Here is a 14877-nt window from a genome sequence, read left to right on the forward strand (position 1 = left end):
CTAAGAGGGCAGCTTAAAGAACCAATTTGTGCCAAGAAAGTCAATGTTTCTACGCTATGATCTCCTTTGAAAATCTTTTCTTTCTTTTCAGTTCAAACAAGAACCACTGTTTCCAGGATAACTATCTTTGGTACTCCTGTTGTTTGTACTAAAATGTTCAGATGATATTTACTATGTTATGTTTGCTCGTAGGTTTTTGTGTCCTAACCTACCTCCTCCCCACCCATCCACTTTCTAATTAGTCTTGTAAGATTCCCAAAGATAAGGACAATATCTGTGCTGTACTCTCTCTCAGTTTTCCTTCCTCATCAATGCTCTGTGCTTAATAGGTACTCAATAAATATGACTGATTAGGCCAAAGGGCCTCATAAAGTTTATTATTACATTTTAGCAAGAGGACATTTAAAAAATCTTTAGAAGAAGTTTTGAATGCTACTACATCACAGGAATTGTTCTATGTTTTAACAAACCACGTGAACCAGAAGCAGGGGTTTAGAAAATCAAATCTGAGATTCATGGGTACTCTGTGACATGTCAAGGAGGCATCAACATCCACTAAAAGTGAAGCACCCTTGATCAGATTATGTGGCCTTTATATCGAGTATATTTGAGGTGAGTGCTATACAATGGTGCCAGCTGTTAGATAATTTTAGAGTCACACATTTAAAGAAAACACCTGAATAGTTTTTTTTAATCTCAAATTTCTACTTTAGCTTCTCCTGTGTTGTCTGAATGATGAGTTCAACTGAAGCTATCAGACAGAAAAGAAGTCTTCTTACTATTCTTTATTTCAAATGAATCTTCTTATAATAGGCAAATGTTTCTACCCAGCTTTTAATTTATCACCATTTCATTTCAAAGCATTCCTAAAAGCTATTTGAAACACATTAGAATGTTCAAAATTAGCAGATGAACCTATTCATAAATTATGGGTAACCAGTATCAGGGTTTCATCTTCATACATTATGCACAGCAGAAATTCTTGATCCAAATAGAACAACATATCCAGATGTATAAAACTATTTCCTCAGCATACCATCACAAAAATAAAACAACTCTTATAAATAATTAGCTTTGGGATATGAAAGAAAATGTAAACATTTTATTTGGCAGTTGTTTCTGAACACATGAATAAATAAATGGAAAAGTACATCTTAATATTTCTCTTTTTGAATAACATTTACCATTAAACACTTATTTACACATCTTCACTGCAAAGAACAGTTACACAATTCAATTTTGTCTTATAAAAGTAACTTCCCACATCACTGGACTGGACAGTTAAGGATGGAGATACTGGTAGTGCTTGGTTCTAGCAGTCTCAATGTTTGAAAGGCATTCATTTGCGAGTGTGATAAGAGTCATCATGCATTGAGTTCATCCGGATCAGGTACTGTAGAAAGTTTCTGATGGCAGCCACAGAACTGGGTGTCATGCGCTTAAGTCAACTATGACATGTTTGTAAATCTGTGTATTTCCCTTAAAACTGGAAGCAAAAAGAAAATTACGCTTATTAATAGACACATGGGTGAATGATCTCGGTGCCTGAACATTTAATTCCTGAAATTTCACAAATTTGGCTTTCTCTGCATCCCAGTTATACACTTGAGTAAAGGAATAATCACTTCCAAGAATTGCATATTGATAGTTATTTATCTGCAGAGGCTGGAACACCATGGATCCTCTTGATGGCATCCTCTGAATATCTTGAAATGAGGAGCCTCCCCATTTCATTACTTTGGAATCACCAATGAATCTTGTCAAGCAAATGTACACATCACCTTTTACCGAGAAGTGCTTTACTGCATATACGTCCTCCATGTTAGGGATATCAGTTTGGTTAGTGAATAATTGTGTTGCTTTGTTCCATTGATAAATCACAGGACGTTGGGAGCTACTAGACAGGATTAAATGAGGCATTCTGAGTGTCTGCGGTGGTCTGGCTATTTCTAGATATTCCACGTCGGTGTCCCTGTACCATGCATGTAAGGATTGGTGGGAGTAGAATCCATTTCCATTCCATTTGTAAATGGTGGTGAAGCCAGCTTTTGAACTGTCAGCAACAACAAAGTACCAGTTGTTTTCAATCTTGAATGTTTCAATGTCATTGGGTTTTCGAATTTTGAGAATTTCAATATCCTGGATTTTTATGAATTTGTTTGCAAAACTGTCTCGCTTATAGATGTGAGAACCTCCAAACAGCTGGGCCACAATAACATAGAGTTGAGTTTCAATGACTATAGGCTTGCACACTACAGTGGATGTGCCTGAGAAAAAAGACAAATGAGAGATTAGTTGGATGGTCATCTTCTTTTGGAGCATGTAAACATGCAGCTGAGACCATGCAACTTTTACCAAAATCAGCCTGAAAGAAGTTAGTAGTTGGGTTGATTAGGCAAGGCTAATCAAGACCCACTAGCAGCACAACCTCAAAGTTTTCTATCCCATAGAACTTATTTACCTCCAATTGACTTGTCATGTTACATCCAAACTGTGCTAGATGTTTTGGGACATATAATTATAATCTGAACTTTCTCCTTTCGACCCTCACTGAAAGAAAACTTTGCTTTCCCTAACACATCATGAATGATCATTGTGAGAATCTGCCATTTCTTGAGCACTTAGTATGTGTTTTGATGAATTATCTCATTAGAATTTCTCCTGTAATGCTGGAGAGATAGAATAGCTAGGGTACTTACCTTGCACACAGTTATCCCTGGCCCCTCATTTAGTCCCCTGAGCCCTGTCAGGAGTGATCCCCAGGAGTTAGCCCTGAACACTGCCAGGGATGGCCCCCTAAATTTTAAGATAAAAATGTTTTGTTCCCTTTCTTAGATGAGCAGAGAGATTCAACACCGCTAGTGAGAGTAGACAGGGTTTTAAACCCAGGTTTCCCACTGTCTTTTTTGAGGCAGGACACACTTGGTGATCCCCAGGGGTTAGTCCTAGCTCTAAAACTCTGGAATAACTCCTGGTAGTGATTAAGGATACCATATGGGATGCCAAGGATTGAACCTGGTTTGGCCATGCGCAAGGCATGCACCCTACCCACTGTACTATTGCTCCAGCCCTGTCTTTATGCTTTTAACCCAGGATATTAACTGGGAGATGCTACCTGTTCCAGTACTTATAATTTGGGATAAGATTCCACTAGGTTCAGAAACTCCATGAAATCTTGAGCTGGGGTCTGTATAATCCACGGCCCTACCTGTAATTGGTTTGCTGTAAGAGTGAACTAATTTGACTTTCCCCTGAGAAAAGAAAGAGATGTCGCTTGTTGTTTTTCTGAAAATTTAGCTTAGGGAGAAGAGATAAGGGAGTGATAAGTGATAAGGGAGAAGAGAAGGAAACGGAATTCTTGAGAAAAATAAAAGAATTTGCAACCATGAATGATGTTCCTCAAAGTTACTTTGGGAAATCACAGAAAATGATATGAGATCTCTCAGTGGTCTACTTTGGTATTATTATATTTTTTGGAAGAAATTTGTATTTCTCAATAGATTTTGCTTTTTTAAAGTAAGCTTGAATCTAGGAATCCAAAGAGAAAGAATAGGAAAATCTGAACCCCAGGCGTTTCTGACTATGGAGCTAGGGGTACAGAAGCAGTATAGTCAGCATGAACTTTAACTATTCATCGGTTAGACCCATTAGCAAAACTATTTTATTTGTGACCCATTTTAGAATTCATCTGAGTATATAACCTTGTAAATCACTCAACTTCTCTGGGAATCAATTTTCCTTTTCTGTACAATGAGGATTTGCAGTAGAGCAAGGATGACCACAAAGTTTCAACCATGTACTTCATTGATTAATTCTGACTACCCAGAAAATGTGTTGAGGATTCTATCTATACTCTGCAAGAAAGAGCACCGTGATGGGTTAGAGATGTCTGAGATGAAAGGAAAAAATAGTTACCATAAATGATTTTAAACGTGTGTCTGTCAGGAGTAGATGGTGCGCTCTGGAAGTCTGCAAGTATATTTCCCTTCATAGTGTTTACCTAAGAGTCATACAAAGCAACTGAAGAACTGTGCATAGTAAGAACCTGGCCTACACTCTCAAAGTTCTGCTGCTGCATAATGAAAACTGAGGGTAGCTAAAGAAGAAAGGAAGCATAATCTTCCTCTATGAGCAAAAAGAGATAATGGGGACGGTCTCAATTTGGAGGAGATCCCTTTATTTTATTTTATTCTATTCATTTTATTCATTTACAAAGTTTTTAATAACAGGGTTTCGGGCAATCAATGTTCCAACTCCCAATCTCCAAGAACACCAATGTCAGTGTTCTTCCACCATTGATCTAAGAGTCCATCCTTCTCTCTACATCACGTCTCCTCTTTAGCAAACTTATTTCTAATTTATTGTCATTTGGATCACGTTTATAATAGTATTGACTCAGATGGTTTTGAATATGCATAGTAACCTCATCTCTAAACCACTGTACTGTCCAAGGCCCTTGACCAGTGCCTGGTGTTATTGCCAGTTCACCTGGAGGAAATCCCTTGATCTGGCTCTTCAGTCTCAAGTAAGGCCCAGATCTGTCTTGATCTCTTAAGCGGTGGGGCTGATGACAATAAACAAAGTTCAGATATGACCCTTTCATCCTTAGAAGATTCAAAAGTATTAGAGTAACTGCTGAGTTATATATTTCAGAGAGAGTACCATGCTTGATTCATGACTTAAGGTGAAGTCTTAAGTCTTATGACTTCAGAAGGTGTTGAAATAAAAACTTACATGATCACTTAAGTAAAAGTATCATAAGGACAAAATTAAAACTTTCATGATCAAATTAAAGGCTGGACACAGTACTGGAAAGAGGTCTGCTTACTGTAAGATTTCCAGAGTTGTCTCATCTGTATTATTAAGAATCTGCATGAGGGAGATAGGGCTCATATATTTATTGGAGATAAAGACATTTTTGTCACAACCTTCCACATTAATACTTTGTTGAAATAATGTTAGGACAACAAAGTTTGAGACTTACTGGTCTTAGACCTCATTATTCTGTAGGTAAGGAAAAGAGAAGCCTACTGAATGTCGGTGTCTTCCTCAGTTGGTTAGTGACAGAATCTGAATTAGCACCCATGATGAATGCCTAGCCCCATGTTTTTGCTTTTTTTTTCCTTTTTCGAGTCACACCCGGCAATGCCCAAGGGTTACTCCTGATTCTGCACTCAGAAATTACCCTTGGCAGTGCTCAGGGGACCATATGGGATGCTGGGAATCTGCTGCGTGCAAGGCAAACACCCTACCCACTGTGCTATTGCTCCAGCCTCAGCCCCATGTTTTTTCAATGAAGAAAAATAATTCGACTTTTAATGAATATTACTAAGCTAGATCCTGAGCTGATTATTAAATATATGCTCTGATCTCATTACTTTATAATATCTCTGAATTAAGTATTATTACTTCTATTTTATAAGTGAGGAAATTATGGCTTAGGAAATAATTTCAGGTTACTTAGACCTTACATTAAACTTGTGGTTCTAAGTCCCCCCCATACCACTCATCTTTTCCTATTGTCCTTGGTCCAAGTAGGAGGCCAAACTCAATCTTTAAATTTTCCACTCAAAATACCCTCCTACCTGTAATGTTGTCATAATTCCGGAAGGTCTTTTCTACATGGTCCCATTCAAGGAAAATGCACTTTCCAGTAAAAGGCTGAGCAATGACTACATACTCATCATTCATATAAGAAAAAGTATCTATGGACAGTGATTGATAAGGCAGGTCTTGCGACTTTGCAAATTCTGCAAAAACAGGAGATAATGATCAGTAACTGAGTGCTAATGTCTCTTTCTTGGCCAGATCTCAAGTATACATGAGATATTTTATTTTAGAGAAATAATAAAATGTAATTGTACTTTGCTTTTAAGCACAGGACATTTTAACAGTTCTGAATATTTTAAAAAAATTAAATTACTCAGATGGTTTTAAGACATAAGAATTTCAGTTCCTGCACATGTTTTTTAAAAAGCAGTCCTTATTTTAATTTTATGAGGTGAAATACATTACCTGTAATGATGCAATCAAAATCCTTTGGAGAGAGGCTATTGATTTTGCGTTTTTTGTATTCTGGAGGACCTTCACAATAGATGTCTTCGACAGTTGCATTGGTGTGGCCTAACCATTCCACCAGCCACTTCAGTTTACAGTCACAGTTAAATGAATTCCCTCTTAGGTCCCTGAAAAACAAACTTCAGCTGCCTTTGCTATACCAGGCCCTTCCTTCCCAGGCATAACATCCACTTTGGAAATAAATGAGCATAGTAATCTCCCCTATCATCTCTCATAATAATCTACCTCAGAGATCATTCACTTTACGCTCAGAAGGTACCCTGAATGGCCGCCCCAGTCATTGAAACCTTGTAAACTGCTCCCTCTCAAAGTCACAGGTAGCTCAGTCTAGATTTATATGGTCCAAGGAACTAAATATATATATGAGCCACATATGTAATTTTTAAACTTTCTGTATGCATATTAAAAAACAGTTAAAAATTGGGGCTGGAGTGATAGCATAGCGGGTAGGGCGTTTGCCTTGCACGCAGCTGACCCAGGTTCGATTCCCAGCATCCCATATGGCCCCCTGAGCACCACCAGGAGTAATTCCTGAGTGAAGAGCCAGGAATAACCTCTGTGCATCGCCGGGTGTAACCCAAAAAGCAAAAAATATAATTAATTTTAATGGAACATCTCATTAATCCAATATATATCAAATATTTTGAAATGTAGACAATTTAAAAATTAGCAGTGTGATATTTTGCATGGTCTTTAAAACAGCTGTTGAAGTTTAGTACATATTTAATATTGGCAGTATATCAATTGGAAGCTAAATTTTATCAGAAATACCTGATTTGTATCTTTCTTTATGTATACATATAGCACAGCGGGTAGGGCATTTGCCTTGTATGCGGCTGACCAGGGTTTGATTCCTCCTTTCCTCTAGGAGAGCCTGGCAAGCTACTGAGAGTATCCTGCCCGCAAGGCAGAGCCTGGCAAGCTACCCGTGGCGTATTTGATATGCCAAAAACAGTAACAATAAGTCTCGCAATGGAGATGTTCCTGGTTCCTGCCCGAGCAAATGAATGAACAACGGGACGACAATGCTATGACAGTGCTACAGTGCTATACATATATATATATATATATATGTATATATATATATATATACATTTTTTTTCACTTATTTTTGGTTTTCCCAAGTAGTGTTCAGAGTAGCTAAGAGACCACTTCTAGCAATCATTGATTAAATGAATTGGTTGCTTCAATGTTAGGGCTTCTTGATACCGTACTTCTCTGACAGAGTATTGTTGGAATCTACCAAGACCAGGGAATCTGAATCAATGTTGGGTCCTCATGCATGCGAGGCATATGCCATTGACACCCGAACTATCTCCATTGGCCTCCTAATCTGTATTTGGGTTTAATAAAATTTGCAATAAAAAAATAGATTCACACACTCAAATTGTTTCAATTTTTTTTTTTTTTTGCTTTTTGGGTCACACCTGGCAATGCACAGGGGTTACTCCTGGCTCTGCACTCAGGAATCACCCCTGGCAGTGCTCAGGGGACCATATGGGATGCTGGGAATCAAACCCGGGTCGGCCGAGTGCAAGGCAAATGCCCTACCTGCTGTGCTATTGCTCCAGCCCCTCAATTATTAAGTTTTCAATAATTAAGCTGGGAATCAGTTTTTTAAGCTGAAAAACTAAATAAAATTTAGCTTATTTAATGTTTGAGTTAAATTTAAAGTTCTGTTCCTAATTTTCATTAGAAACACATTGCTCTCTATGAACACATATTGGACAGTTCAGGTCTAGAGAGTACTGGAGAGTAGAATGCAGTGATTATTGTATCAGATTTAATTAAATCATGTAAACTGTTTTCTTTTCTTCTTCCTTACAGATATAATTAAACCTAAACTTATTCCATGCCTGCAAATTCAGTTTTAACAGGAAATGAATTCAGCACAGAGTCAGCACAGATATACAATAGCTCATGCCCACAATAAGCTACACAGCATAGGTTAAATTTTCCCTATGATCCCAACTCACCAAATTCTCAGTTTATTTGCTTTGCTTTTGTTCATAACTAGCATCTCCTTAAAACCCTTCTTGGTTACAGAATTCCTACGATATATACTGCCTCCTCTTCACCCAGAACATGAATAATATTTTTGCAGTGGGTGCAGATCAGGCTGTGTAGTTGGGTCACAACAGAAGTGGCTGTGCTCAGAGGCTTCTCCTGCTTCTTGTTCAGGGGTCATTCCTTGCAGTGCTCAAGGGACTATGTACTACCATGGATCAAATCTAGGGCTCCCAGCATGCAAAGCATGCACTAGAGCCCTTGGAGCCATTATAAATACTTCAAAATTTCAGGACATGTTTTAGGGGATGCAGTCAACAAAACCAATAAATCCTCCAAGTGGCAACTTCTTCCGTACTTTTTCTCTTAATTTGGTGATGTCAGAGTAGATCCAAAAGGCCAAACCTATTGCAGGATTTCCTAAAGAGGCTATTTCTAATGTTTGGGATTTTGTTGTTGTTTTTGCTAGAATGGGGCCTAGTTTGACACAAGGATGGGACAGAGGGCTCCCCAAAAAATGTATTGGTCATGGAAGAGTATATAACTTTTAAGGCATTCTCAGAACTGATGTCATCTCCCAAAAATGTTCTGATTCAGAATAATAAATGTTAACTGTTCTTGACTATTGTAAATAGAGTAGGTAACTGGTCTGTTGGTGACCTCCTTGAAAGTATCCTGATTCTGAAGCTCTTGAAAATAAGCCATCAATCAAGAATTGGGGTAATTGGCATTACCCCAGTATGGCTGGGGCCATACTGCAAGGAACAAAGAAAGTTTCTCATCAGTTTACTGATTTGAAGTTAAGTATAGGGTGCAGCAGAAATTACTTGACTCAAGTTGTTTAGTTGTTTAAGTTGTTCTGGATATATATTCTACAGCAAAGTACATTAATAATAAACTTTTCCTTTTGTGCATCCTTTCATTTGTTCCTGTATTCTACTTTGTGGCATTTAAATATCCCTCTATTGTTATGGAAGGCACTTAAAGAAACTAACTGGCTTTGAGAGGGTTAGACATATATTACTTGCTTAGTTTACAGCAAAATGTACAAATTCCTTGCAAAGATCTTTTACTCTGAGGCTTAAAAGTCAAAGTTTGAAAGCTCTTTTGTTTGAAAAAGGGTCAAAAATAATTAAGTTCATTCCCTTCCTGGGGTTTAAGCCAAATTCCTGGGGATTAAGCCTAGAGTTGTTGTTCGGTCTAATGATAAAAGGCAAACTTTCTTCCCTTCCCCCACTTCCTGCTCTCTTTATTGACTGACCAAACCCATGGGTGTAACCTTTCATCTACATCTGTCAGTTTCCCAGACTCCTTTATGTTTTTTCTTTGTAACCCCATTTCCTGGATCTCCTTAGGAAAAAAAAGGTGTCTTAAATTTCTATCAGGGGCCTTCTCTTTTCACCCCCTGGACGCTCTTTGTTATCACTGATTCACATAAAGAAACACACTTTGTCAAAGGAATATTTAAGCAATATATCTTTAGAATTTCTAGTAATAAGTATACCATAGAAGATGTAAACGTTAGTAAAAGTAAATTTTAAGTTCATTTAAATTTTAAAATTCCAACTTAATTTTAGAGTCTATTAAAATTTATACTAGCCATGCCATACATTTTTTGCAAATTAATGAATTAGTGAGTAGTTTCTTAGCTTCTTACACATTTGTTAAAGAATCCAGGCCTTTGAAAATGTCTTTTGGAAGTGTCTGCAGATTGTTGTTTGCGAGACTCCTAAAAAAGAAAGAAAGAAAAAGTGATGAAAACTATAGTCATAAGCTAATAAATGTTATGACATTTATTAATATGATGAAGTTTGGTTATGAGTGCATTTTATCTTTCCAGACTATGTTAAATTACTTTTATTTCTTAGATACTACTCAGATTTCTTCTTTCAATTACTGACTCTTTTGCTTAAACTCTCCATATATGTATATAAAACACATCATGTGTCATGGTTAAAACAACATCAACAAGAACACCAATAATAAGATAATGGTTGAACATCGATCTTCCTATTTAGAGCAGAATGGAATATGAAAGTCATAGTCTCAGACCTTCCAGTCCAGGAGATTTCTCGAAGCTGATGATTAACTGACCTAAATGCCTCTCTACTCACACTGTTCCTTCTCTTCACTTCATCTCACTTGCTCCAGATAACAGCTCAACATTCAACTAGTGTATCAATAGCTCTAGAATTTGGGAAGAACGAATCCATTCTTTCCAAAGCATATTGCACCTTTTACTGTGTTTTCACCTTTTTGCTTTCTTTATACCTCAGAAAATATTTTTCTTGCAAATAGCCATCCATTCTTCTCTTTTTTGCCCCCAAATTTCTCTCTCTCTTTCTTTTTCCGTGAATCACTAGAATTATTCTAATCAAGGTTAGCAAGTAGAAAATAGTCTTGATAGCATGACGCTATCATGCTATCATGTTTACACTAGCAAACAAATCAAGACTCATAACGAGTGGCTCTGGACAGGTCCAAGACATCTGTACATTCTGCAAAATGTAGATATAAAAAAGAATAGATACTACATGATAAAGAAGCGTTCTAGGTACTTTAATTTTCTTTTGGGGGGGGCAGGCTATATCCAGTAATTTTTAATCATAATTATATATCATCTTATATGTTACATGCTTATCTTAGGAGTTTATTTTTCATACCAAAAACATTAAAGTATCTATATTGTTGGTATCCAAAGTCCTTACAAATTCTATAGGGCTCTTTAAAATGCACAAAAATCTCGCCTTTTTTTCTCATATAATTTGTGATTTCTCAAAAGCAAAGATCTAAGAGTTTTAAAAGATTTAGTTTTTAAGTTGACTATGTTTTTTGAGTTTCAGAAATTATTACTTGATTAAAAAAAGTTTTCCAATGAATGTCAAACATAGCATGGGAACTGAATAAAAATGCTCTTGTCTCAATAACTCAATAACGGTCTATTATATGCTGAAGGGCATGGCTTTGGAGTCATCTGATCTCAGTTTGAATGCTGACTCCACTCTTTACTGGCAGTGTGACTTTGGTTATAAATCTCTGTGACTTAGTTTTTTCATTTTAAAATGGAGCTAACAATACCTCATCTCATAAGATTGTTGGAAAAAAGTAAATGAGGCTGAGGATAGTCCCTGGCATCGGGACTATTTTCAATAAAGTGCAACTAAGGAGAAAGAGAAGGAGGGAAATGAAAGCGTTTCTGTGTATATATTGGCCAAGAAACAGCATTTAAAAACTGACCACAAGTATGAGTCTCTATGAGTATCTACGTTCAAAATATAGTAAAGTGTAGCTAAAGAGGACTATTCAAGAGTATGTCTCCATAATTCATTTTACTGGCGGTTGGTTGAATAAAGAAAAATCCTGATGTCTTGGACCTGTCCAGAGCCATTCATTATGAGTCTTAATTTGTTTGCTAGTGTAAAATTCTCTTGCAAATGTTTCCTAAGTGGACATCTCTTCCTAGAAACCAACCCAAACAGCTACGCAAGCAAAACACATGCTTGGAGGAAATTGGGTAATAGGACAGTAGGTATGAAGACATTAAATGATGAAACATTGAAATCTAGAATTACTGCCGGCTCTGGGGATGTACAGAAAGAAACACCTGTTTGCATTGCTGACCATGTGGATCTTTCAAATACTGGTAAAACTGTCGAGTTCCACTTCTTGCCTAAAGAATGAGAGCTCTAAGTGCCACACACTTAAGGTGAAGGAAAACCACGGCAGCAGCTGGTGAGTCATACTTGAATCTATGTGGCTTCCAGAAGGAGACAGTATTTTTGCATGACAATATGGAAGACTTTAAATTCAATAGAATTAAGGGTTGGCTTGGCAAAGGTAGGCTAGTTTAAAGGGCTGAAGGATGAGGCATTAAGCTTCCTGCTAACTTTTTGTGACAGGGAGTTTCTCACCCTGGAAATCAAAGAAAGAGCAGGGCTACATTAGAGGTGCCAGAGGAACAGCAAGGCTTCCTTAGGAGCACCAGAGGAAGAAATCGATGAGTTTGCTGTACCAAATGGGAGTCCATTCTCTGTTCCACTTTCCAAAGTCAATGCACTACTGACTCACAGTGGAACAATCTGAAGGAATTCAGATAAACTTCGTATTCAGGGTAGACATAGTAGGAGGGCCTGAGTTTTGTTATGAAACAAAAACAAGAGCAAAAAGAGAAACAAGAGCTAAGACTCAGAAATGAGAGGAAGGCTCTTGCATGACTGGGCCCAAGAATTGGAGTTATCCAACTTCCTTAAGTTCCTGGGAGGCAGTGGAGTTATAGGTTACAGTTGGATAGCAAGTCTTAGGGATACAATTCCTGGACAATTCCTGTCCAGGAATTATTCTGCATATATGTACTAGAGATTGGGCGTGTTTGCTGGACCAATAGCACAGCGGGTAGGGTTATTGCCTTGCACGTGGCCGACCTGGGTTCAATTCCTCTGTCTGTCTCAGAGAGCCCGGCAAACTATCGAGAGTATCCTGTCCACATGGCAAAGCCTGGCAAGCTACCCATGGCGTATTCGATATGCCAAAAACAGTAACAACAAGTTTCACAATGGAGATGTTACCGGTGCCCACTCAAGCAAATCAATGAGCAACGGGATGACAGTGACAGTGATATGTACCAGAGGCCCCTTATATATATAGGACTTCCTGTGCAGATCCATAGAAAGGAATGAAATGCTCATCCCTTGAAGTGCTCACATGATACACTCATATGAAATGCTCACATATCTATCTTAGTGGTGGCCAATTAAAATTTTTCCATGGCACCCAAGTGAAGAAATGTGGTAGAGGCTGACTGCAGAGTTGGGAAAAGATATTTAGTTCTGTATTGCCTGTAGCATTATCTAAGAATTTGAAACAACCTATAGATTCCTTAACGGCTATGAAAAAAATTATGAATCATATGCAACATGGAATATTTTGAAGGAGACATTTTCTAAATGAGGAAGATTTTTTTTGATTTTATGTGAAATTATACCTAAGTGGAAAAAAATAAAATTGGAGAATAGTATGTGAAGTGTAACCTAACTGGGAAAGAATGGAGGTATGTTTATAGGTGCATAAATAGACATCTGGAAGAAGATCTCTTCTTTTACATTTTAGAATCTTTTACTTTCCCTTCTTAAATTCCTGGGTTGTGAAAATTTTTATCAGAGTACATGTATTATTATTTTAAATTCAGAAAAAACAAAAATAAAATTGAAATTTTTAAAGGGTCCTTATGGCTTAGAATCTCTGTGTGTAATGGTCTTGTCAATTATTTGTCTGTAATTGTGAAGTTCTGAGATTACAGGCTGGAGAATGAGCCAAGACTTTAAATATCTCAGTGGTCAGATGATGTCCAGGTCTCTCATGAGAGATGAGCTTTTTTCTATGGGGCTGCCCTTTTCCAACGTGCTTTGAGCTTCTGGGGCATTGAGGACTAGAGTAGTCCAGGCTTGGAACTGTCCCTGTGGCTTCCCTGTAGGTTCCATGTATCACCAAGTGCACCGTCAACTTAAAACTGATTGAATGAATAAAAGAAAGATAATGAGTGAGGTAAAGAGTGGATAATAGCACAAATTTGGGGGCCAGAGCGATAGTGGGTAGGGCACCTGCTTTGCATGCAGGCAACCAGGTTCAATCCCCAGCACCTCAAATCGTTTCCTGAGCCCCCAGAAGTGATCCCTGAGTGCAGAGCCAGGAGTAAGCCCTGACACTGTTGGGTGTGCCCCTGAATGCCCTTTCAATTCAGTGAACTTTCAATTCAGTATCATTTCTGGGTACTTAAGCAGAGTCCACCTAACAAACATTCTTTAAAATGTCCAGGAAACAAACTGCCTAAAGATGAGATGAGTAGGGTAAAGCATTCTCAGTCTTTCCCATAGGTCCTTTTCCTCAAATTTGGCATCTTACTGTTGTATCTGAGAAAAGCATCAGATTATGACTATGGAACCTACTGGAAAGTCTTCTTTTCCTGGACAACCAGACTGGCTGAGAGAGCACATTTGTTTCAATGCTGCGGGGCTCTGCTGCTACGAAAGCATTACCCATGGCCATCTGGAGCCCACCCAGCTCCCTGCAATGCAGATTCACAGCTTGGGTTGGTGTCTCACTGAATTTGCTGAGCTTCAAGTGCAGTTATTTTCATTTCATAAAAAAATTGTTTCATGGGGATAAATACATGGCAGCATTTGGGATCCTAATTCAGAACCAATAGAAATTAGTTGTTGCATTTTTATTTATTCCTATGTAGTTGTGTTTACTGGATACCAGACTGTTCAGAATACCCTACATAAGCAAACTCATTTAATCTTATAGTTACCATAGGAGTTTATCATCATCATCCCATTGATCGTTGATTTTCTTGAGCGATCTCAGTAACGTCTCCATTTGTCCTGCCCTGAGATTTTAGAAGCCTCTCTTTACTCTACTTCCCAATGATGCTGCATTGTAGGCTCTTTCAGGATCAGAGGAATGAGCCTCATCATTGTTACTGGTTTTGGCATATGAATACGCCATGGGGAGCTTAAGCACTCCTAAGTACTGTGCTAGCTAGCCCCTTACTGCTTTTGTAGCTGATTATGATGCTAAGTGGCCTGCTTAGACTCACACTTCTGTTAAGGGATAAATACATCTTGCACCCAGAGAGTCTGTAGAGCCTACCTTCAGTCATTGTATTATCTTGTTTTTTACATGTATGTCATTGTGACAGCTGAAATAAAGACTGGCTTCCTTAACAATTGGAGACACATAGATACTCTGAGTTTGGAAATTACTATGTATGTCTTTTGTACTCCTACAGGGCCA

General features: G+C 37.9%; 1 protein-coding gene across 1 annotated transcript in view; it reads right to left on the minus strand.

The window, feature by feature from the left end:
* Positions 1 to 770: 770 nt before the first annotated feature.
* The window catches only part of LGI1 (leucine rich glioma inactivated 1), a 35005-nt gene continuing 20898 nt past the window's right edge, over positions 771 to 14877 (minus strand). The window contains exons 5-8 of the mRNA XM_004607354.2: positions 9743 to 9814; positions 6016 to 6185; positions 5586 to 5750; positions 771 to 2267 (exon numbers count right to left, since the gene is read on the minus strand). Coding sequence (XP_004607411.2) covers positions 1432 to 2267; positions 5586 to 5750; positions 6016 to 6185; positions 9743 to 9814 — 1243 coding nt within the window. The 3' untranslated portion in view covers positions 771 to 1431. The remainder of the gene's footprint in view (positions 2268 to 5585; positions 5751 to 6015; positions 6186 to 9742; positions 9815 to 14877) is intronic.

Source organism: Sorex araneus, chromosome 11 (assembly GCF_027595985.1).
Source record: "Sorex araneus isolate mSorAra2 chromosome 11, mSorAra2.pri, whole genome shotgun sequence".
NCBI classification, from domain to species: Eukaryota; Metazoa; Chordata; class Mammalia; order Eulipotyphla; family Soricidae; genus Sorex; species Sorex araneus.